Source organism: Piliocolobus tephrosceles, chromosome 4, assembly GCF_002776525.5.
Source record: "Piliocolobus tephrosceles isolate RC106 chromosome 4, ASM277652v3, whole genome shotgun sequence".
NCBI lineage: Eukaryota > Metazoa > Chordata > Mammalia > Primates > Cercopithecidae > Piliocolobus > Piliocolobus tephrosceles.
The window spans coordinates 49097576-49121363 of record NC_045437.1 but is presented as its reverse complement, the minus strand read 5'-3'; the positions used below and the strand labels follow the sequence as shown (position 1 = coordinate 49121363).

At 41.5% G+C, this 23788-nt stretch overlaps 1 protein-coding gene and 1 pseudogene across 1 annotated transcript in view; one reads left to right on the top strand and one right to left on the bottom strand.

Annotated features, from left to right (window-relative positions):
* MCCC2 (methylcrotonoyl-CoA carboxylase 2) overlaps window positions 1–6036 on the top strand; it is a 68125-nt gene extending 62089 nt beyond the window's left edge. Inside the window, exons 16-17 of the mRNA XM_023207946.1 lie at window positions 69–154; window positions 4084–6036. Coding sequence (XP_023063714.1) covers window positions 69–154; window positions 4084–4201 — 204 coding nt within the window. The 3' untranslated portion in view covers window positions 4202–6036. The remainder of the gene's footprint in view (window positions 1–68; window positions 155–4083) is intronic.
* A 15474-nt stretch (window positions 6037–21510) lies between these two features.
* On the bottom strand, window positions 21511–22716 carry LOC111539877 (annotated as a pseudogene).
* Between the last annotated feature and the right edge of the window lie 1072 nt (window positions 22717–23788).

Below are 23788 nucleotides of genomic sequence, written 5' to 3'. Positions count from 1 at the left end.
ATTGAGATGATCTAAACAGGGCCAGTTGTTCACTGAAGCTGACTTACTCATGGCCTTTTTTCCTTTAGTTCTCCAGTGCTGATGAAGCAGCTTTAAAAGAGCCCATCATTAAGAAGTTTGAAGAGGAGGGAAACCCTTACTATTCCAGTGCAAGGTGGGGGCCAGAACATCACTAACTCCCTGATGGGTGTAGATGGTGGTTAGGGGAGCAGCTTTACAGAGCTCTATGTAGTCAGGATGGTCCAGCATTCATAGGAACTGGAGAATAACATGTGGACACACTTAATTTTGTACTGTTGTTTCTTTACAATGTGAATGGCTACTGCTGAAATGCCACCCCTCCTCCCAGCGTCCCTGCGCTGTGGACTCACCACCACTGGTCTGATTCCCGCTTCTCTTGTCTTGCCCATAGTTAGAGGTGTCTGGGGCCCAGAGGGGTCCTGCAGCCCGAGGTGGGCCATGCTAGGAGCTGAGAATAAGTTATAAGCTTGGCTGTGTTACTTCAGCAGTTCTAATTTTTGCTTAAAAACCCCTCTTCTTGATCATTTTGTTGTTACCCCATTTTAAGCGTGAGATTGCTTGAACACTTACTGGCATTTGTTGACAAGTATGCTTGTACATTTGGAAGGTGATTAGTCGCTGCCAGGGTCTGTGTGTCAGCGCCAAATAATTACCTCACAGACCATTGCTGCTGTTGGCTCTGTTTGTTTCTTACACCACTTAATGAGGTAATAAATTATCATGCCTGTCCCAGCTGAAGACCTGCTGGTGCCTGCTTTCACATCTTTCTTCAACAACTTTAGTGTTCTGCATTCTGAAGACTAATCTAAGCTTCATGTCTTCCTTTCATCCCTTGGGCAGATGGAAAAAAGAAAGTAACTCTTTCTGCATCTTGTAAAATTAGCTTATGTTGTAATTTATGCTGGCGAAGGCAAACTGGAGAGGAGAGGGAAGAGAAAAGAAAATCAGGCCAGGCACAGTGGCTCACACTTATATTTCCAGCACTTTGAGAGGCCAGGGCGGGCGGATTGTTTGAGCCCAGGAGTTTGAAACCGGTGGGGCAACATGGCAAGACCTGGTCTCTACAAAAAATATACAAAAATTAGCCAGGCGTGGTGGTGTGCACCTGTAGTCCCAGCTACTCAGGGTGCTGAAGCAAGCAGATCAGTTGAACCTGGGAGGTCAAGGCTGCAGTGAGCCGAGATCATGCCACTGTGCTCCAGCCTGGGTGACTGAACAAGGCCCTATCTCAAAAAAAAAAAGCAAAAGTTAGAGTCCATTACAATTATTTGAATGGTTCCATGGTGGATACAAAGACAAAACATACTGATTTTTCAAGAACATAATTAGTTTCAGGAGATAAATAATACCATTTGGGTGTGTGTATGTGTTTTGTGTTGTTCTCTTTAAAGACAGAGTCTCACTCTGTCTCCCAGGTTGGAGTACGGTGACGTGATCTCAGCTCACTGTAATCTCTCTCTCCCGGACTCAAGCGATCCTCTTGCGTCAGCCTCCAAAGCTGGGACTACAGGCATGTGCCACCATACAAAAAAAAAAAATTTTTTTTGTATTTTTTGTAGAGATGGGGTTTCACCATGTTGGCCAGGCTGGTCTTGAATGCCTGAGCTTGAGTGATCCTGCCTCAACCTCTCAAAGTGCTAGGCGTGAGCCACCTGTAGTCGTGGCTGGCCAGCATTTGGGATTTTTAAAAGGTCTTTTGCTAAATATATATTTTTACAAACAAATTTGCAGGTATATTTTGTTGTGGTGGTTTGATTCATTTAATTAAGAGCAAAATATTTTATAGTCTTTGAGAGCTAAACATGTTCCTGGTTTTATCATCGTGTAAACAGACATATAGTAGCCAGTAAATGGAAAGAAGCAATAGAAAGCCATATAAGAGGTTCGAGATGAAATATAAAATATATATTGTCAAGCTTTTCTATAGTTTTTTTTTTTCCACATAGGATTTTGACTGAAATACACAGGGACAGCTGAAATATTAAAGTTTGAAAAATTGCGTATTTGGTGTGAGCCATTAGCTTGTTTTTCAGCCCTGGCTAAGATAAGTCATCTCTTGCGAAAGAGTTATTATTTTCATTCTAACATTATTATTATTATTATTATTTTTTAATGGATTATATTCAAGGCAGAAGAGTAAATGGCCCAGAGAGGCTTATCTTTGGAAATAAATGTTAACAGACAGTAAAGCTTTCTGCGGATCTGTAGTTTTTTGTTTTTTTGAGACAGAGTTTTGCTTTTCTTACCAAGGCTGGAGTGCAGTGGCCTGATTTCAGCTCACCGCAACCTCTGCCTTCTGTGTTCAAGGGATTCTCCTGCCTCAGCCTCCCGAGTAGCTGGGATTACAGGCATGCACCACCACACCTGGCTAATTTTGTATTTTTAATAGAGATGGGGTTTCTCCATGTTGGTCAGGCTGGTCTCGAACTCCCAACCTCAGGTGAACCACCCGCCTTGGCCTCCCAAAGTACTGGGATTACAGGCGTGAGCCACCATGCCTGGCTGGATCTATAGATGTTTAACCCTTCTGTTGAAACAGTTGGTGGCATGGAGACAGGAGCTTTCTTTCAAAGGTGAAAGGATTTCTAAGCCAGTTTACCTTCCTTGGGTTTAGTAAATCTCAGCTTCACAGTAAAATTCCCTGACCTGCTTAGGTTTGAACATGGCTAGATCTGTCTTTTCAGAGACAAGAGCTTGTCATGATGAGTTACTGTAACCTACAATGTTTTCCTTAATCCTGATAGGTTATATATGTAGCGTGCCAATTTGCTTCTGCTCAGTTGTTTTTATAATCAAACTTGTATCAGGCATTTCATTAGTGCGTCTTACCTGGGGCAGTCTTTTTAATGAACATTATTAGGCAGCCCCTTCATCACCATGCTTGATGTGCTGCAGGCTTCAGAAGGGAGTGTAATCAATTCACCTGATTGCGGATGACAAGAATGGCTTTCTTTTTATTGGGTGTTGATACTTTAGGGTCCCTATTATGAATGTTTTATGAGCAAAGATTTGATTCATGTCTGTCAATGTAAGAATGGTTTAATAATTGATGCCAGGTTCAGATACCGAAGGGAGTTTGTATAAAAAAAGCAAACTGCCACCTGCTAATAACCTTTGAAAAATAATATTTCTCAGTCATTTTTCCTTATACATTTGAGACTGTCAATGAAAAGGAAACTAAAATTTCTCTTAAAAGTTTCTTCCGCAAGCAGTTTAAAGTTACTGTTTGTCCTATTGTAGCAAAAAATAAAGACCTACATTTGAAGATATCTATTTTATTAATAAAATGTACTGAAGCTGGCCCGGTGCGGTGGCTCATGCCTGTAGTCGCAGCACTTTGGGAGGCTGAGGTGGGCGGATCACCTGAGGTCAGGAGTTTGAAACCAGCCTGGCCAATATGGCGAAAAACCATCTCTTCTAAAAATACAAAAATTAGTCAGGTGCGGTAGCACATTCCTGTAATACCAGCTGCTAGGGAGGCTGAGGCAGGAGAATTGCTTGAATCCAGAGGGCAGAGGTTGCAGTGAACCGAGACTGTGCCACTGCACTGCACTCCATCTCAAAATAATAATAATAATAATAAATAAAATGTACTGAAGCCTATTCAATAATTTTCATAGTTTCTTAAGAGTTTGGAGGGGGGTTGGGGAATATACCTTTTCCGGTAAAGTTTGAGGTTATTACCTGGGTATATGTGGTTCTCCATATTAATGACAGAATACACCAACTTGGTTTGTGTATTTGTGTGGGAAGAAAAGGAATAGGAAAATTTTTCCTGAAATAAGTAAACATATTTTCAAACCAGGGGTTATTTTGAGATCTCTTGTAAAAGTAGTTCCTTAAGCCTTAAGACATGACATTCTGTGGTGGCCTGGGATGAAAGTCGTATCATTTTTTTCCACCTTTTCCCCCTCTGTCTTGAACATAGTTTCTGTTGTGGATGCTAATCAGTAGATCCATATATTACCTGAAGGAAAACTTTCTTGGCATTTCTGTGCATGGAGAGTGTATAAATGGTAGTTCGATGGTAAATTTGTAACTCTTTGTTTGTTCTTTTGTCAGGGTGTGGGATGATGGGATCATTGATCCAGCAGACACCAGACTGGTCTTGGGTCTCAGTTTTAGTGCAGCCCTCAATGCACCAATAGAGAAGACTGACTTCGGTATCTTCAGGATGTAACTGGAATAAAGGATGTTTTCTGTTGGGCATGTACCAAAAATTAATACATGTAGTAACCTTAGAATTTTAGACTTCTCGAACATGAGGCTATTACAGTAATTTTTTTAACACAGTGCGTTTATTTCTACCTTAAAAAAATCAGTGAGGATATTTATTTAATGAACGTCAATTCCTTTTAAATTTTCTTAGAGAATCTTCTCTGTAGCTCAGTTTTACCACCCATAAAGTGGAGACAGTAATTTACAGTTATCCTTTCTGACCCACAAGGTATGAAAATTTCTATAATCTGTAAACTCAGTTCTGTAATCTGTATTATTGAGATGATTAATATGAAGTTGTATTTTCACTGAAATGATTGTTTTGCTGGTTATGCTTGGTGATATTTTAGCAGGCTTATTTTTGACAGGCATCTGTTACTTCAGTGGCATAAAGTGCTCTCACACTGCTGTGCAGCCATCACCACCATTCAGCTCCAGAATTTGTTCTCAGTCCCACACTGAAATTATACCATTCAAACAGCAGTGCTCCCATTCCCCCCTCCCTCTAGCCTGTGACATCTCCTTATTCTTTTTTTTTTTTTTTTTTTTGAGACAGGGTGTTTCTCTGTTGCTCAGGCTAGAATGCAGTGGCATGATCTCGGCTCACTTCAGCCTCCACCTCCCAGGTTCAAGCGATTCTTGTGCCTCAGCCTCCCAAGTAACTGGGACTATAGGCATGCGCCACCACACTCAGCTGAATTTTGTATTTTTAGTAGAGATGGGGGTTTCACTATGTTGCCCAGGCTGGTCTTGAACTCCTGACTTCAAGTGATCCACCTGCCTCGGCCTCCCAAAGTGCTGGGATTACAGGCATGAGCCACCACACCTGGCCACGTTTCCTTATTCTTAAATGTATGTGATTCTCATGGTTTGATTTACTCTTGCTGGGCCATTTCAGGCCCTGTCATGGCTTCAATTGCCATCTAAATGCAGATGATTACTGCCTTGACAGTTCTTAACCCAGCTCTCCCCTGAGCTGCAGGCCCGCATACCCAATAGGTCTACTGGACATCTGTATTGGTTGTTGTGGAGGAACCTCTAGCTTGCTCGTTAAGCCCTACTGATTTTCACTCTCCCCTGAATTCCCCCACTTATTTTTGTCTTTCACTATCACAGGCCTTAGAAGAGGTCTACCTGCCTCCAGTCTTACTAGTCCAGTCTACCCCCTGGAGTAGGCCATCCTGAAGTGAAAAGTAATGTCACATTGCTCCCTTCAGTGATTTCTTGTAGAAGTACCAATCCCTGAATGCCACCAAGATCTTAATCTTCACATCTTTAATCTTTTCTCTTTGACTCCTCTTTACACAGGAGAATGGCTCCAGCTGTTTTAGCTGTCTTTCAGTTCTTTGAACCTTCCCATCTTAGGGTCCATAAGGTTCCCTCTGCCCAAATTGTTTTACTCTGCCTTCTTCTTCAACACATCCTTCAGTTTAAGCACTTGCTTCTCTCAGTTTAAGCTCCACTTCCTTAGGGATGTCTCTGTGACCTCCCTTAGCTTCTCTACTCTATGCTCTTGTAAAACACCATCTACTTCCTTTGTCGTAAACTCATCATTTTACTATACACATTTCTTTAATATTGTCCTCCTGCTAGAATGTAAGCTCCGTGAGAGCAAGGATCCTCCCGTTTACCCTGTACCTCCAATGCCTGGCACTTGTAGGTGTCAAATATATGTTGAATGAATGAAAAATCCATATTGTAATTGATGTCCTCTGGCCCCATAGTTTTAAAATTAGGTGATTGATTATATGACTGAATAGAACTATCAGATGTTTTCCTAATAAAGTCAATATTTCAGACATTTGTGTGTGATACTTAATGTTTTAAACATTTGTGTGTACTTAATATTTTAAACATTTGTGTGTGATGTTCAGTGTGTATCAGGAAGTCAATTTAGTTTTTGTGGGGAGAATACAGATAGATGATCAAATTCAGTGGTAGGTTATGTTTTCAGAAGAAGCATATTAAGTATATTAAAATAGTAAGTTACATTAAAATTTTAATGAAAATGCACATCTATGTCAAAACAAAATGATTTTCTATGTAAAGACTAGGTAATATTCCTTTAGTAGGAACCATTAACAAGTCAAGGATTCATGGATATTTTAGGACTGCTTTTGCCTTTCTGGGAAGAAACTGGCCATCAATAAAACCACATTTAAGTGAATTGGATTTTTATTTATTTTTCTAGAGGCAGGTCTCGCTGTGTTGCCCAGGCTGGACTTGAACTCCTGGGCTCAAGCAATCCTGCTTCAGCCTCCCAAGTAGCTGGGACGACAAGCTTGCACCATTACGCCTTGCTCTATTTTGTATATTTTATCCAACAATAAACATTTATAATTGTCTTATCAAAATAGGTAATACTTTTTTTAAACATTTTGACTATCATAAATATGAATTCCAGCAAGGATAATATGAGCTACTTGGAATTTAAAGAAATATACAAGTTGGTCTCTACATTTGCCCCTGTTGGTACTTAAAGAATGAAAAAGACAAGATTACTTTCTATTTTTCAGTTCATAAGAAATGTATTTTCAAATTGAATTTGTTAAAAAAACAAACAAAAAAAACTTTTGCACCAGCAGAAGGCACTATTGATAGATGTTTGAGTGACACTTGATCATTTGCCAACATGCCTATGTGCATGTCTCTCGGGAGAGAGGCCATATGTTTCCTTCACAGGGATAAATCAAAGCAGATTTTGGGATGATTTCATTAATAAGATTATTTTTGAGAGGCCACATTAGTTCTAAAATGTATTGAGGTTGGTTTTATGAAAGATCAAATCTCCACTGAGAGTCTTGGTGATTTTTTTTTTTCTTAGTGATCTTTTAATGATTGGTTCTGAAGTTTCATATATGGAAAAATGGCAAGAAGACGAGCTAGATTATCATAGCCTAGTGTCATTCATTTCTCTTAAAATGTTACAATTAAGTACAATTAGTATTTAATGATGACATAGATTTTAATCATTTTTGACAAAAAGTTTTGTGCGTTTCCACTAAACACTTAAAAATAGTTTGTTTCAGCGGGACACCCTGGCTTACACCTGTAATCCCAGCATTTTAGGAGGCTGAGGCAGGAGGATTGATTGAGCCCAGCAGTTGGAGAACAGCCTGGGCAACATAGTAAGAACCTGTCTCTACTACATAATAAGTAAATAAATAAATAGTGCTTTTATTTTATGCGCTCCAAATTCTTTTGTATCTGGAATCAGGATCCTGAGGACTAAGCTGTTCTTACGGATGAATGAAATTTCTATGCCTCTTTTACCTTTCTAGGCAAATGTACATTCCATCAAGTTGACTGTGTAACTTATCCACATTGGGGCTTTTGAGAGTGAGAAAAAGGGGGTCTCAATAATAACTACACTGGGAAACAGGTCTGAACTGGGATGTGTGCTTGCTGCCTGTAACATCATGACTAAATACTTTGGCTGCATATCAGCTTTTGAGAATTCTTAGACGCCTTTGCTCCGGATACCTGCTTCATGGCTTTTAATATAGATTTCAGTATTATGATACCAGTCACGTGATATGTGTTCATTAGTATTCTAGGGAGTCATTTAATTGGCCCTAGAGGAGAGTTTACCATAGGGTGGAGATGATTTTGTTTCCCAACCGTTAGTTTTCTGAGATCAGTGGTTCAGTATGTCTGGCAGCTTTCTCTTTCACAAAGGTGACCCAAATCACATGTTTGTGCCACTTTTTAGGGTTAGCAAGAGAGGCATCTTTGAGGGAGAATAAGGTCTTAGAAGGTGGTGATTTCACAGAGAAGTTATCACAGGGAAAATATACCCAGAACCAGATGTTAGAAGTAAGCTGGAGGAAAAAAAAATTTTTTTTTTTTTTTTTTAAGACAGGGTCTCACTCCAGTGCCCAGGCTGGAGTGCAGTGGTATGATCTTGGCTCACTGCAGCCTCTGCCTCCCGGGCTCAAGTGATCCTCTCACCTCAGCCTCCTGAGTAGCTGGGACTACAGGCACATGCCACCACGTCCGGCTAATTTTTGTATTTTGTAATTTTTGTTTTAGTAGAGATGGGTTTTTGCCATGTTGCCCAGGCTGGCTTCAAACTCCTGGACTCAAGTGACCTACCTGTCTCAGCCTCCAAAAGTGCTGGAATTGTAGGCATGAAACATTGTGCTCGACCGAGAAAAAAAATTTTTTTAAGTGTAATTCAGTAAGTGTTGATTGTAAGAAGTGAACTCAGAAGAAAAACAGGTAGAATTTTAGAATACTCAGACTAGTTTTAAATGTTTCTATAGAAAATGTATTCAACATTTTTCAGCCGCAACACTGTTAATGACATTCCTTCATCTACAGGATAATTAGAAATAATTTTTGTCTTAAAATTATTTATAATTTAAAAAATCTAACAATGTTACTTGTGGAAAATTTAGGAAGGCAAAGTGAAGAAAATAAAATGAAAAAAAAAAAAAGCTTCATAGTCTCACTACCTAGAGATAACTGCTGCTATTAATATTTTTTGTGTACTAGTCTATCTTTTTCTATCTTTAAGGATTTTTTTTTTTTTGCAAAAGTGCTGTGCTACATGTTATTCTGTAATCTGCATTTCACTTAATATATTGTAAATATATTGACCTGTTTACATGAACTATAAACAACCAATCATTGACCTGTTTACATAAAATTTAATATTATGCAATTTTTTTCCCCCTTTTTTGAGATGGAGTCTCACTCTGTTACCAAGGCTGGAGTGCAGTGGCATGATCTCGGCTCACTGCAACCTCTGCCTCCTGGGTTCAAGTGATTCTCCTGCCTCAGCTTCCTGAGTAGCTGGGACTACAGGCGTGCGTCACCACACCCGGCTAATTTTTGTATTTTTAGTAGAGATGGGGTTTCACCATGTTGTCCAGGCTGGTCTCAAACTCCTGACCTCAGGTGATCCACCCACTTTGGCCTCCCAAAGTGCTGGAATTACAGGCGTGAGTAACCTCGCCCAGCCTAATATTCTGCAATAATTCTGATGTTGCATGATAATACAGTACATGAATGCTCCCTTTGATTTAACTACTCCCCTACTGTTGTAGGTTATTTCTGGTTTCCCACATTACAGATAATGCTGCAGCGAACATCCGTTTAGTTTGTTTACATATCTGTGATTATGAGGATACATTTTTAGCAATAGTATTGTTGGATAAAAGTGTACAGATTAAAGTATACACAGACCTCTAAGACATGTTGGTGAGTTTTGCTCTGTAAGTGTACGTTATGGTATTGCTGGATATAATGGTTACCCTGGTGTTTTTAGATACAGAAATAGCTTCCCATAGAATTAAATTGTTTAGCATAAACCAATGTTTTCTTTCATTGTTAAAAGTTGTGTCTAGGCTGGGATGTGATGGTTCATGCCTGTAATCCCAGCACTTTGGGAGGCCGAGGCAGGCAGATCTTGCGAGCCCAGGAGTTTGAGACCAACCTGGGCAACACGGTGAAACCCCGTCTCTACAAAAATAAAAATGAAAAATAAAAAATTAGCTAGGCATGTCAGTGCGTGCCTGTAGTCCCAGCCACTCAGAAGGCTGAGGTGGGAGGATCACTTGAGCCCAGGAGGCCAAGGCTGCAGTGAACTGTGATGGTGCCACTGCACTCCAGCCTGGGCAACAGAGCGAGACCCTGTCTAAAAAAAAAAAGGCTGTGTCAAAATGACCATGTCACATTAGTAATGAGTTGTGAAGACTGAGCATTAATGCATGGGAGGTCATGGTCGTGGAGAGAACACTGGGTGGGATGTGGGCCAGTTTCACTCTAGTTCAGCTACTAACATGCTATATGAACCTGAGGAGGATGGGAGCGGATTAAAATCAGCCTTTCTGGCCTAGCGATTGTTTTCCTTCCCTCCATCTACACGCCTAAGTCTTTTCTCCACCTCTCCAGATTCCCTCTTTCTCTGCTAGTGGATGGTGCTAGGGAAGGTGGGCTGAGGACTGGAGGGAAGGGTAGGTACAGTATGCTGAGAGCCTTTTTTATTCCACAGGAAAGCACGTGCGTCAGTTGGAGCTCATGGTGGCAATTATTTACCAGGTTGACCCATTCTCCAGTTGGTCACAGCTTTTGTTCAAATGAGCATACGTTTACCGAGGGCTCACTACGTGTCAGGCTTTGGGATGGTACACAAAGATAAGAAGACGTGGCTCCTGGCCTGGTGCAGCATCTGCTCAGTGACTTGAGGGTTATCTTCGCCCCCTTGGTACCCCTCTGTCTTCTTTTGGTAACTGTTCTTTCATTCTCCTTTGGGAACTACCCCTCTCCTGTTCTGTGCAGTCTTAGCCAGTGTGGCAAGCAAAGAGCCCTGGATACCAAGAGCTGCACACATGTTAAGGCTTGGCCAGGTGGACTCTCTCAAGTGCTTTGACTCATGAGCAGAGGGACAAAGATGGAAGACAAACGACCCTGAGTTCAAGTAGACCTGAAGAAGCTGTTTGTTCACTCACCTCTGCTCCAGGGTCCCTGGCACAACCCGGATTACTGAGAATTGTGAGTCAGAGGCATCTGTATCCTTCCAACAATCTTATTTATTGATTTATTTAGTGGAGTCACGTTTCAATGCTTGTAGCAACCAACCCTACCTGGCAACATGTTCTGCAAGCCAGAGGTTACAGTAAGTCACTCTGTATTTTCAAACTTGGTGAAAGAATGATGGTATAGACAGAAGAGTAAACTGAGAATTTTGTTCCTCAAATACACAGAACATTCAAAGGAGGAGGGTTGTGACTTCTCACCACCATCCCCAGTGAGGATGGATTGAATGTTTATTTTTTAAATTTAATTATTTAATGATTGATTGAGACAGGAGCTTGCTCTATCACCCAGGCTGAAATGCGGTGACATGATCATAGCTCACTGCAGCCTTAAACTCCTGGGCTCCAGGGATCCTCCCACCCAGCCTCCTGAGTAGCTTACAGGCATGGGCCACCATGTGGGGCTTCTGGATCAAGGGTTTAAATTGTTACAAGGGCAACTCGATTTATTGCAATGTTTTGATCACTGAAATATGTCACTGAACAAGATTTTAGGTTACTTTTAATTGGAAATCTGGCTAAAAATCTGAAAGTCTTCCACTGGGGATAGTTTAAAGACAACCATACCAGGAGACAGAAGGAAGTGACTTCTTAGGTAGTCTTAAGTGGCTTTTGGATAGCCTTAGGGCCACAGTGATGGTCTTATTAATGATAAACGAATTGTTGCCCAGGCTGGTCTTGAATTCCTGAGGTGAAGAGATCCGCGGACCTCAGCCTCCCACAGTGCTAGGATTATCAGCATGAGCCACCGCGCCCAGCCCAGAATGTGCATTGCTAACAAGTTTTCAGCTGACACTGATGCTGCTGGTCTGGGCATTATGCTCTGAGAACCACCACTCTCAATGATCTCTAAATCCCTTCTTAGCTCCAAAATGTTAGGATCCTAAGATAAATTTCCGCTTTGGTGATATTATCATTCTTGCATATTTGCTAGGTAATTGTACATTTCTCTCCCCCATTTTCAGGGAAGGGTTTGTGTTAACTTCTCAGTGAGTAAGTGTTCTTTTAGATCAGTAATTCACAGCCCAGACTGAACATTAGAATCACCTGAGAAAATCCGAGTAAGAAAAATCCTGGCCGGGTGCGGTGGCCCACGCCTGTAATCACAGCACTTTGGGAAGCCGAGGGGGTGGATCATGAGGTCAGGAGATTGAGACCATCCTGGCCAACATGGTGACACTCCATCTCTACTAAAGACATAAAAAAAAAAAAAAAAAAGCTGGGTGTGGTGGTGGGCGCCTGTAATCCCAGCTACATGGGGGGCTGAGGCACGGGAATCGCTTGAATCCGGGAGACGGAGGTTGCAGTGAGTCGAGATCACGCCACTGCACTCCAGCCTGGCGACAGAGCAAGAAATCTGTCTCAAAAAAAAAAAAAAAAAAAAAGGAAAAAGAGAAAGAAAAATCCTGATGCCCTGGCTGCATGCCAGGCGAACTAAACAGACCTGTTCAGGTTAGGACCCAGGTATCACTAGTTTTTAAAATGCTCTCAGGTGACTTTGATGTGCAGTCAAAGCTGAGAGTCACTTCACAGAGGAAGGCTAGATCAGTAGATTTCAAAATGGGGCACCTGTTCATTTCAAGGCACTTTCATGAATTTAAAATCTTAAATCTTACATTGTGTGTAGTTTTTCCAGATAGAGCTCACACTGCAGATAAAAGTTGGCTTATTTTGGTTTCTTGACCTACCTCACTTCAGGCAAACTGCTGGAAGTGGGTACCAATAGCTAAACATTTCTAATGAGATCCCCAGTGATGGAAAGAAATAAGATCAGAGCAAAAACAAACAAGCAAAGACAGAAGGAGTTTATATAATGGGGCATCACAGTAACTGACGTTTTGCTTCCAAAGGATCATCTCCAGAGTCATTTATTTCTGCTCTGGTGGCTTTGTTGTAACTTTTTAGTGGATTAAACAGAGGGTTGAGGTCTCTGAGGATTCTTGTTCCTTCATTTCCAACCGACCATGACTAGACTTTTAAAAAAGGGAATATTAGGCCAGGTGCAGTGGCTCATACCTGTAATCCTAGCACTTTGGGAGGCCAAGGTGGATGGATGGCTTTGAGCTCAGGAGTTCAAGACCAAGCAGGCCAACATGGCGAAGCCCCGTCTCTACTAAAGATACAAAAATTAGCCAGGTGTGGTGGTGCTTGCCTGTAGTCCCAGCTACCTGGGAGACCGGGATGGGAAGATCACTTGAGCCTGGGAGAAGGAGGTTGCAGTGAGCCAAGATTACACCACCGCACTCTAGCCTGGGTCACAGAGTGAGACCCCCGTCTGAAAAAATAAAATAAAATAAAATAAAATAAAATAAAATAAAATAGGAAATATTTATTACCAACATGGATGACTGATAACTTGAGATTATTATCTTTTTTTTTTTTTTTTTTTTTTGAGACTGAGTTTGGCTCTGTCACTCAGGCTGGAGTGCAGTGGTGCGATCTCGGCTCACTGCAATCTCCGCCTCCTGGGTTCACGCCATTCTCCTGCCTCAGCCTCCCCAGTAGCTGGGACCACAGGTGCCCGCCACCACACCTGGCTAATTTTTTTGTATCTTTTAGTAGAGATGGGGTTTCACCATGTTAGCCAGGATGGTCTCGATCTCCTGACCTCATGATCTGCCCGCCTCAGCCTCCCAAAGTGCTAGAATTACAGGCGTGAGCCACCGGGCCCGGCCACCTTTTTGTTTTTTATTGTGGTAGAATACATATAACATGAAACTTACCCTTGTAACCATTTTTACACGTACAACTCAGTGGCATTAAGTATTAATAGATTCACATTATTGTGCCACTATCACTGCCATCCATCTCCAGAACTTTTTCCTCATCCTAAACTGGAAATCTGTACCTATTAAAAAATCACTCCCCATTCTCTCCTTCCCTTCAGGCCCTGGTAACCACTATTGTACTCTCTATTTCTGTGGATTTGCCTATTCTACCTCATATGAGTGGAATCATACAGTATTTGTTCTTTCGTGTCTGGCTTATTTCACTGAGTATAATGTCATCAAGGTTCATCCAGAGATTATTTTTTGATCAAATATATTCGTGTCACAATTAAATTGGGTCCATAAAGATGTCAGTCTCATTTCAGTTAAACAAACACACAGGTGATGAACAGAGCAACTATTTCCCTGGAGCTTTTAGGAAGCCCCCGGGATGGGCTGGTGTGGTGTGCATTTAGTCCTGCTCCTGGCAACTGTATCCTCTTACTTGCTCAGTCCGGAAACATGAGTGTCATTGTGATTCTTCCGTCTCTCTTACCCTCACATCCAATTGCTCAATATATCTCATTGATTCTGCCTCACCAAAAGCTCACTAAGTCCTCCTCCGTTATCATTGAACTAGCTTCAGCATAGGCCTTTATTCTCTCTTGGATCAGTGTCAGAGCCCCCTAACGAGTTTCTTTGGTTACCTGCCATCAGCCATTATTTCATGAATTCACCCAACAAATATACTGCATGAACATTTCTCATCTGGCCTTGAGCCTGTCTCTTCAATTACCATCTTCCATATAACCCCTTGAGCCATCTGTCTCAAACAGATCTGATTTTACCCAAGTATGTCTTGCTCCAGAGCCGCGCTTTCCTCAGTCCACTCACCGCCTCCTAATAAAGGATGGAATAAAGATTCAAAACTCTTGACAGGTTAAATCAAGGGCTCAGAACAACAAGATGAAATTTAAGAGTAATAAATAAAGAATCCAGTCTCTAAACTTAGGAAAATAAAGAGCTTACATACAGAACTGGGGAAATCTGGCTTTCCAATAGTTCATATGGAAAAGTAAAATGACCCTGGAGTTTTGTTTGTCAACAAGCTTGACATGTGTTAATGCTGGGATGACATACCTCATGATAGCTATTTCTTTTTCTCTTTCTTTCTCTTTCTTTCTCTTCCCTTCCTTTCCTCTCCTCTCCTCTCCTCCCTCCCTCCCTCCCTCCCTCCCTCCTTTCTTTCTTTCTTTCTTTCTTTCTTTCTTTCTTTCTTTCTTTCTTTCTTTCTTTCTTTCTTTCTTTCTTTCTTTCTCTCTTTTCTTTCTTTCTCTCTTCTCTTTCTTTCTCTCTTTCTTTCTCTCTTTCTTTCTTTCCTTCCTTCCTGCCTGCCTGCCTTTCCTTTCATTCTTTTTTTTTTAAAATAGAGTCTCACTCTGTGAATGCTGGAGTGCAGTGGCACAATCTCAGCTCTCTGCAACCTCCGTCCCCTGGGTTCAAGCGATTCTCATTCCTCAGCCTCTCAAAGAGCTGAGATTACAGGCACATGCCACAGCACCTGGCTAATTTTTGTATTTTCAGTAGAGACAGTGTTTTACCATGCTGGCGAGGCTGGTCTCTAAGTCCTGACTTCAGGTAATCTGTCTGCCTTGACCTCCCAAAGTGCTGGGATTATAAGCATGAGACACCACACCAGGCCTTTTAAAAAAAATTTTCGAAACTGACTCTCACTATGTTGCCCAGGTTGGACTTGAACTTTTGGGCCTCAGCCTCCTGAGTAGCTGACAGGTGTGTGCCACCACACCCAGCTTAGCTATCCAATTTCAGACTGTACTAATTAAAAAAAAAGTATCCTGATCATGGGCCATAATAATCCCTGTTCTTTGGGCTGATCATTGCCTTCAGTTCTGTAAGTGATATTCTTGGAAGAATATTAACCAGCTACAGGGCATGCGGGCAGTGGTTCTGAAGCCTGAGGAATGACCTGCAGCTGTACTAGGGGAGTATATAAAATACAGAGATTCCTGGGACTACACCTGGATATTTTCAGGTGATTCTAATACAGATCTTAGATTGGTTATCACTGATCTGGAGGACATGAATGACATGATGGTGAAGATACTGAAGGAAGTGGGTGTTTAGCCTAGAAGGAAAAGACATAGGGAGATGAAATTAGGCGTTTCTGATCTCTGAAGCACAGTTATTTGTAAGTTAAGATGACAGAATGAAGGGAAGGTGTGGTGTTCAGGGAAGTTTTCATAAGAATTTAGTAATACTGGCCCGGCGCGGTGGCTCACGCCTGTAATCCCAGCACTTTGGGAGGCCGAGGAGGGTGGATCATGAGGTCGGGAGATCAAGACCGTCCTGGCTAACACGGCATCCAGGAGACCATCCAGGAGATCGAGACCATCCTGGCTAACACGGCATCCAGGAGACCATCCTGGCTAACACAGCAGTCCCCACTGCACTCCAGCCTGGGGAAAAGAGCAAGACTCAGTCTCAAAAAAAATGAATTTAGTAATACTGGGGACTGCATGGTTATGGACCAGGCTATCTTAGGAAAGAGTAGAGAGGATCCCAGATGTCAGGGATGCTGTAGAGAAGTACTTCAAACTTGAATGCTTGAATCCCCTAGGGATCTGATGCAAATGCAAATTTGACCCAGGTGCGGTGGCTCACACCTATAATCCCAGCACTTTGGGAGGCTGAGGCGGGCAGATCATGAGGTCAGGAGTTCGAGACCAGTCTGGCCAACATGGTAAAACCCCGTCTCTACTAAAAATGCAAAAAATAGCTGGGTGTGATGGTGCACACCTGTAATCCCAGCTACTTGGGAGGCTAAAGCAGGAGAATTGCTTGAACCTGGGAGACAGAGGTTGCAGTGAGCCAAGATTGCACCACCGCACTCCAGCCTGGGAGACAAAGTGAGACATTGTCTCAAAAAAATAAAAAAAATAAAAAATAAAGCAAATTCTAATTAGTAGGTTTGGAGTAGGGCCTGAGATTCTGCATTTCCAGTGAGCTTTCAGTGATGCCAGTGCTGCCAGGCTGTGGATTGTGCTGTAGTAGAAGGCTGTAGTAGGTAATTCCAGTACTGGTCTAGACCAGATGACCTCAGCGATCTCTCAGGTTAGAGAAGGTATTCAGCGAAGTTAATTCAAGATAGAGAAAGCATCTAACAACACTGCATTGGAATCCTTCAGAACTTGTGGTGTGGAATATGCTTTAATTAGGTTAGTTTAATTCTATCATTTTTCTAGAAATTAGGTATTAGAGCTGAGTGATCAGGAGCATAAGAGCATAGCTTTAGAATAAAATAAACTTGAGTTTATGCATTGCCCTCACCATTACTAGGACTATGAAGCTAGGAAGTAATGACCCATCTGAGCCTCATTTCCTCATCTGTAACAACCTCTCACTGGTTTTAATTTTTTTTCTTTAGAGACTGAGTCTTACTCTGTTGCCCAGTCACAATCACTGTAACCTCAAACTCCTGGGCTCGAGCGATCCTCCTGCTTCAGCCTCCTGAGTAGCTAGGACTACGTGTGCACCAGCAAACCTGGCTAAGTTTAGAATTCTTTGTAGAGTTGGGGTCTCACTATGTTGCCCAGGCTGTTCTCGAACTCCTAGACTAAAGCAATCCATGCAAAATGCTGGGATTACAGGTGTCAACCACTGTGCCTGGCTTTTTATATGAGTAATTATTGTGTTACTGTGTGTAAAGTACTTAGCATATATATGTGCTGTTCATTATGATTTTTATTAAGTTATTAATTTAAACAAGCATCAACTCTGCACTGCTACACTCCCTACTCCTCCTGTGCTCTTGGAGGATTCTTGAGAACTCTGTAACTGTCATGGGCCATGACGGTGAGTTCTCAGAGGCCAGGCACTCTCCCCAAATTTCTGTGAGGTTACTGGAAATACCTTTTTGTGTGTGTCTCATGTCTTGATGATTGGCATTTTTTGACCTTCACCTTCACAAATTGAGAACTCAATATTTTCTCTACATAGTTTGATCAAAATTATCAGTGGATATAATTTGATTTCCTGGACTCATAGCCATTTTTTGGATTTAGTGTTATAACAGAGCGGGTGTCTGTTAGGTGTCTGCCCAGCATCTGTTCCTGTTTCTCTCCTGCAGAACTCCAATTGTTTTTTCTTTTGTTATTCATACCTACAAATGTATCCACGTGTCTTGGGAAGCCAATTAACCCACAGCTCCAGATGGGCCTGACTGGCGAAAAACTTCCCATTCTCTTTCCCAGGGAGTGGCCCTGGGATTGGCATGGAGGGATGTCCATTGAGGGAGATATTTCCTTGCCCCAAGGAAAAGCCAGAAAATTTGATCTGTTTCTTCTCCTGGATCTTGTCGTGTGGAGATGTGACTCTGGGATCTATGGAGCCTTGTTGCTGCCAGTTGGAGGATGAAGCCAACACTGAGGAGGCCGAGCAGGATGAGGGATCTATCTCCTTGATCCTACCATTGACCCATGGAACCACTGCCTTCAAGCTGCGTCTCTGGACTTTACACTGCGCGAAATAATACAGATCTTTAATGTTTAAGCCATTGTAGTTGTGTTTTCTATTACTTTAGCTAAAAGTACCATTACTGATACTGATGTCTCTTTGCTTTCACCAATACATCCCAAAAGTGGTGGGAGGATTAAAAAAAAATTCTGTAATTGCAATGAATTGGGGAAGGAATTTTCTCCACTTGTAAGAAAGAATTACTTCCTAAAAAGTTTTTCAAAAGCCATTTTTAGGAACGTAACTCTAAAACCCTTCTTAAAATAGAAACTATCTACATACCTGTGTTATGCTTGATATGTTTGATCTGTATCTCTTGACTTTTTTTGAGACAGGGTCTTGCGATGTTGCCCAGGTTGGATTCAAACTCCTTGGCTCAAGCAATTCTCCCACCTCAGCCTACCGAGTAGCTGGGACTACAGGTGTCCACCCCCGTGCCTGGCCCTATCTATATGTTTTAGAGAGGTGACACATAAAGTTAGTAAGTATATCATAATTGGGGACATATCAACTCACAGAAAACAAACCTTTCAGGATTGTGTTAGTCTGTTGGTGAATTCTTCCTTTTTCCTTCTCTTTTTCTCCTCCTTCCTCTCTTTCTTTATCCACACTTTCTACATAAACATTTTGGGATAAATTTGAGGAGGAATATTTTAAAATGTGATTTGCAAGCTGGATCCGTTTTAAGACCAAGTTTGCTAGCCCTCGATTATCTCCCTGTCCACATCTTTTCCATGCATGCCAGCAGGGAAGGGGCATGGAAGCAACGAAGGCCTTTTGAAGGGTGCTCCCATCCACACTTACTCTGTCCACACCTTTATCTCATGGCCATTAAACCCCAGGAATCCACTCTGGTCTGGAGATATGTCTCCATATCCCGAGGCAATGATGATAACTGATAGCATCGTGACTCAAAGAAACCAGATTAGTGTGCTGTCCCACTGCTTGACAGCTGTCTGAGGGATTCACTTATGTACTCTCACTGCTGGAGCTTCAGCGAAGGTGTCTCTGAAATTGCATGGTGAAATTGATCTTGGGCCATTCAGTGAGGGGACTCACGCTGTGTGGGAGGCTCATCTCCCAACCAGTCTCCCACCCATCCCCACTGCCCTCCAATGCTCTCTTCACATTGCAGACCCCCTGGCATTCTTAAAAATGATTTTTGGTCATGCCACTCTCTTTTGCTTAAATACTTTCGTTAGCTCCCTGTCACTTAGGGATAAAATTTAAATGTCTTTCCTTGGCAACCCTGAGTGTTTTGAGCCTGGCTTACACTTTAGAAATTTTTTAGAAAATCAAATAATACCTACCAATGGTTAAAAAATAAACAAAGAGGCTTAAAACAGTCCCTTGATCCACCTTTCTCATCATCCATTATCCATAGAGACATCCACTTTTTTATTTTTAATTTTTGTGGGTACACAGTAGGCATATATATTTATGGGCTACATGAGATAGTTTGATACATGCATGCAATGTGTGATAATCACATCAGGGTAAATGGGGTATCCATCACCTCAAGCATTTATCCTTTGTGTTACAAACAATCCAATTACACTCTTTTAGTTATTTTAAAATGTACAACTAAATTATTTTTGACTATAGTCACCCTATTGTGCCAGCAAATACTAGGTCTTATTCATTTTAATTTTTGGTACCTGTTAAGCATTCTGTCTGTACTCCCGAACCCCATTACCCTTCCCAGCCTCTGGTAAACATCCTTCACTCTTTACCTCCATGAGTTCACTTGTTTTACATTTTAGCTCCCACAAATAAGTGAGAACGTGCGAAGCTGGACTTTCTGTGCCTGACTTATTTCACTTAATATAATGACCTCCATTTCCATCTATGTTGTTGCAAATGACAAGCTCTCATTGTTTTTATGGCTAAATAGTACTCCATTGTGTACCACATTTTCTTTATTCATTCATCTGTTGATGGACACTTATGTTGCTACCAAATCTTGCTTTTGTGAATGGTGCTGCAATACACATGGGAGTGAAGATATTGCTTTGACATACTGATTTCCTTTGTTTTGGGTATATACCTAGCAGTGGGATTCTAGATTATCCGGTAGCTCTATTTTTAGTTTTTTGAGGAACCTCCAAGCTGTCCTCCACAGTGCTTGTACTAATTCACATTCCCACCAACAGTGTACAAGGGTCCCCTCTTCTCCACATCCTCACCATTGTTGGTCATTGCCTGTCTTTTGGATAAAAGCCATTTTAAATGGTGTGAGGTGATATCTCATTGTAGTTTTCATTTGGATTTCTCTGATAATCAATGATATTGAACACCTTTTCATATACCTGCTTACCATTTATCTTCTTTTGAGAAATGTATATTCAGATCTTTTGCCCATTTTAAAATCTGATTAATAGATTTCTTCCTATAGAGTTGAGCTCCTTATATGTTCTAGTTATTAATTCTTCGTCAGATGGAGAGTTTGCAAATATTTTCTCCCATTCTGTGGGTTGTCTCTTCACTTTGTGGATTGTTTTCTTTGCTGGGCAGAAGCCTTTTAACTTGGTGTGATCCCATTTGTCCATTTTTGTTTGGTTGCCTGCGCTTGTGGTGTATTACTCAAGAAATCTTTGCCCAGTCCAATATCCCAGAGAGTTCCTCCAATGTTTTCTTTTAGTAGTTTCATAGTTTGAGGTCTCAAATCTAAGCCTTTAATCCATTTTGATTTGATTTTTTCATATGGCAAGAAATAGGGGTCTAGTTTCATTCTTCTGTATATGGATATCCAGTTTTCCCAGCATCATTTATTAAAGAGACTGTCTTCTCCCCAGTGTGGGTCCTTGGTACCTTTGTCAAAAATGAGTTCTGTAGATGTGTGTGTTGTTTCTGGGTTGTCTATTTGGTTCCATTTGTCGAAGTGTCTGTTTTTATGCCAGTACCATGCTGTTTTGGTTACCAAAGCTCTGTAGTATAATTTGAAGTCAGGTAATATGATTCCTCCAGTTTTGTTCTTTTTGCTCAGGATAGCTTTGGTTATTCTGAGTCTTTTGTGGTTCCAAATAAATTTTAGCATTGTCTTTTCTATTTCTGTGAAGAATGTCATTGGTATTTTCATAGGGATTGTATTGAAACTGTAGATTGCTTTGGATAGTATAGACATTTTAATAATATTGATTCTTCCAATCCATTAAAATGGAATATTTTTCCATTTTTTGGTGTCCTCTTTACTTTCTTTCATCAGTGTTTTATAGTTTTCATTACAGAGAGCTTTCACTTGTTTGGTTAATTTCTGGATATTTGATTTTATTTGTAATGATTGTAAATGGGATTACTTTTTTTTAAAAGCATTTTTATACTATATTAAAAAACCACAAAATAAAAAAGGGATCAATCAACATATATCTTAGAAGTCCTTCCAAGAGTCTTGGTATGCAACAGCCATGGAGGCTGTGACCTTTTTCCTTTTCTCAGCCTGCAGTTCATTTAAGGATCACCGGCGAAGACTCGTGCTGTAGTTCTTAAAATCAAACTTGTTCTGCCAAATCCAAGACCCTGAATTTGTCCAAATTGTAGAAACATGCTTTTGCCACCCGTCCACCAAAATACCTCCCATTCAAGTCAACAACCGCTTTAATTGCTGATTCAACTCTCTCAAATTCTAAAAGTATCCGTACTGCTTCATCATTGGGGCACCAGGAATTTCAAATATCACACATTTTCCAACTTTGCCATATTTTTCACATTCTTCCTTGGTTTCAACTTCCAAGTCTTCATCCGCCTCTCCCGCACCAACCATGTTCCTTAGTAGGACCACTTTAGTAGGACACTTAAGTATTTCAGTCAGTGGATTTGAATCTGACTTCTTGGAAGCATCTTTCTCTGTGGCGTCACCCACGATGATCTTGCCGCCACGCTTGCTGGTCTTTTCCACTGACAAGGCAGTGCTCAGTCCCTGCTCGCGCTTCCCCAGACCCTGGCCCTCCCGGAAGCGGTACTTCTGCATGATCTTGTGCGCCATCTTGCCCCCCTTGTTAGCGAGGAAGGAATTGCTAGGCCCAGTTGGAGATCTCGGTCTGTCTTGTTCCTCTTACACTAGGGGAAGAATGGCACCTTTGGAAGACTGTGATCGAGGTCTTGAGTCCTCTTCTTAAGGAAAATCTCGGGGGTAGCTCTTTGTCTTTCTCTACCAGAGAAGTGGGTGGGGCAATGGCAGCACCGCCCATACTTCTTTCCCTCCTCTCTCGCTCATAATCTTCATCTTCATCAGAATCTGGATCTGGTCTCCTTGCAAACCCACTTGCTTCATGTCTGTCTTTGCGCCTTTTTTCCCTTTCTTCTATTTCCTTTTGTCTTTCCAGCTCCTGCTGTCTCTGTCGTTCCTCTCTTTGGCGCTTCACTACTTTCTCATAATCATTAGGAAACATAAGGTCATATTCGTCAGCTAAGGGAATCAGAACTTCCCCTGCAGAAAACCCACTGGGAACAGGATCCTTCACCCCAGCTGCTACATGTGGTGGAGTGTCCACAATTTGCCGGTCATCTGAGGAGCCACCTCGCTGCAGGTCAATGACTGGGGCGAGGACTGTACTTTGTTTCGTCCTTTGGTTCTTTGCCTGAGTGAGAGCTGCCTTCTTCACCTGAAGCTGAGACTGCAGAAGTTTGAAGTTTTTGGACCAGACTTCTGTTTTTGAGTCACTGGTCTCCACTCCTAGGTCATCTTACAGGGACATCTTTTCTTCAGTTTAATGCTGGCCCGCCTGGCCGACTCTGCCCATGGGCCGCGGCGGCGGCAGCGTGGAGCCGGGCCGCACTCCACGAAAACCCGCCGGCTGCAGGAGGCCTCGGCGGCGCCCACCCTCCGCTGAGTCCTCAGGGCGCTCTGGGATTACTTTTTAAATTTCTTTTTCAGATTGTTCACTGTTGGCATATAGAAATGTTACTAATTTTTGTATGTTGATTTTATATCCTACAACTTTACTGAATTTGTTTATCAGTTCAAATATTTTTTGGTGACATTTTAGGATTTTTCCAAATATTAGATTTTATCATCTGCAAACAAGAATAATTTGACTTCTTCTTTCCCAATTTGGATGCCCTTTATCTCTTTCTGTTGTCTGATTGCTCTAGCTAGGACTTCCAGTACTATGTTGAATAACAGTGGTGAAAGTGGACATCCTTGTTGTATTCCAGATCTTTGTGGAAAGGCTTTCAGTTTTTCCTCATTCGGTATAATACCAGCTGTGAGTCTGTCATATATAGTTTTTATTATGTTGAGGTAAGTTTCTTCTATACTGAGTTTTTTGAGTGCATTTTCTTAATCATGAAGGGATGTTAGATTTTATCAAATGCTTTTTTCAGCATCAATTGAAATGATCATATGGTTTTTGTCCTTTGTTCTGTTGACATGATGTGTTACCTTGATTGATTTACATGTGTTGAACCATCTTGCATCCCAAGGATAAATCCTACTTGGTCATGATGAATGATCTTTCTGATGTGTTGTTAAATTTGGTTTGCTAGTATTTTGTTGAGGATTTTTGCATCAATATTCATCTGGGACTTTGACCTGTAGTTTTTTTTTTTTTCTCTCTCTCTTAATATGGTCTGGATCTCCCTATGTTGCCCTGGGTGATCTTGAACTCCTGGCCTCAAATGGTCCTCCTACTTTGACCTCCCAAAGTGCTAAGATTACAGGTGTGAACCATTGCACCTGGCTAGTTTCCTTTCTTCCTTTCTTCTCTTTCTTTCTCCCTCCTTCCTTCCTTCCTTCCTTCCTTCCTTCCTTCCTTCCTTCCTTCCTTC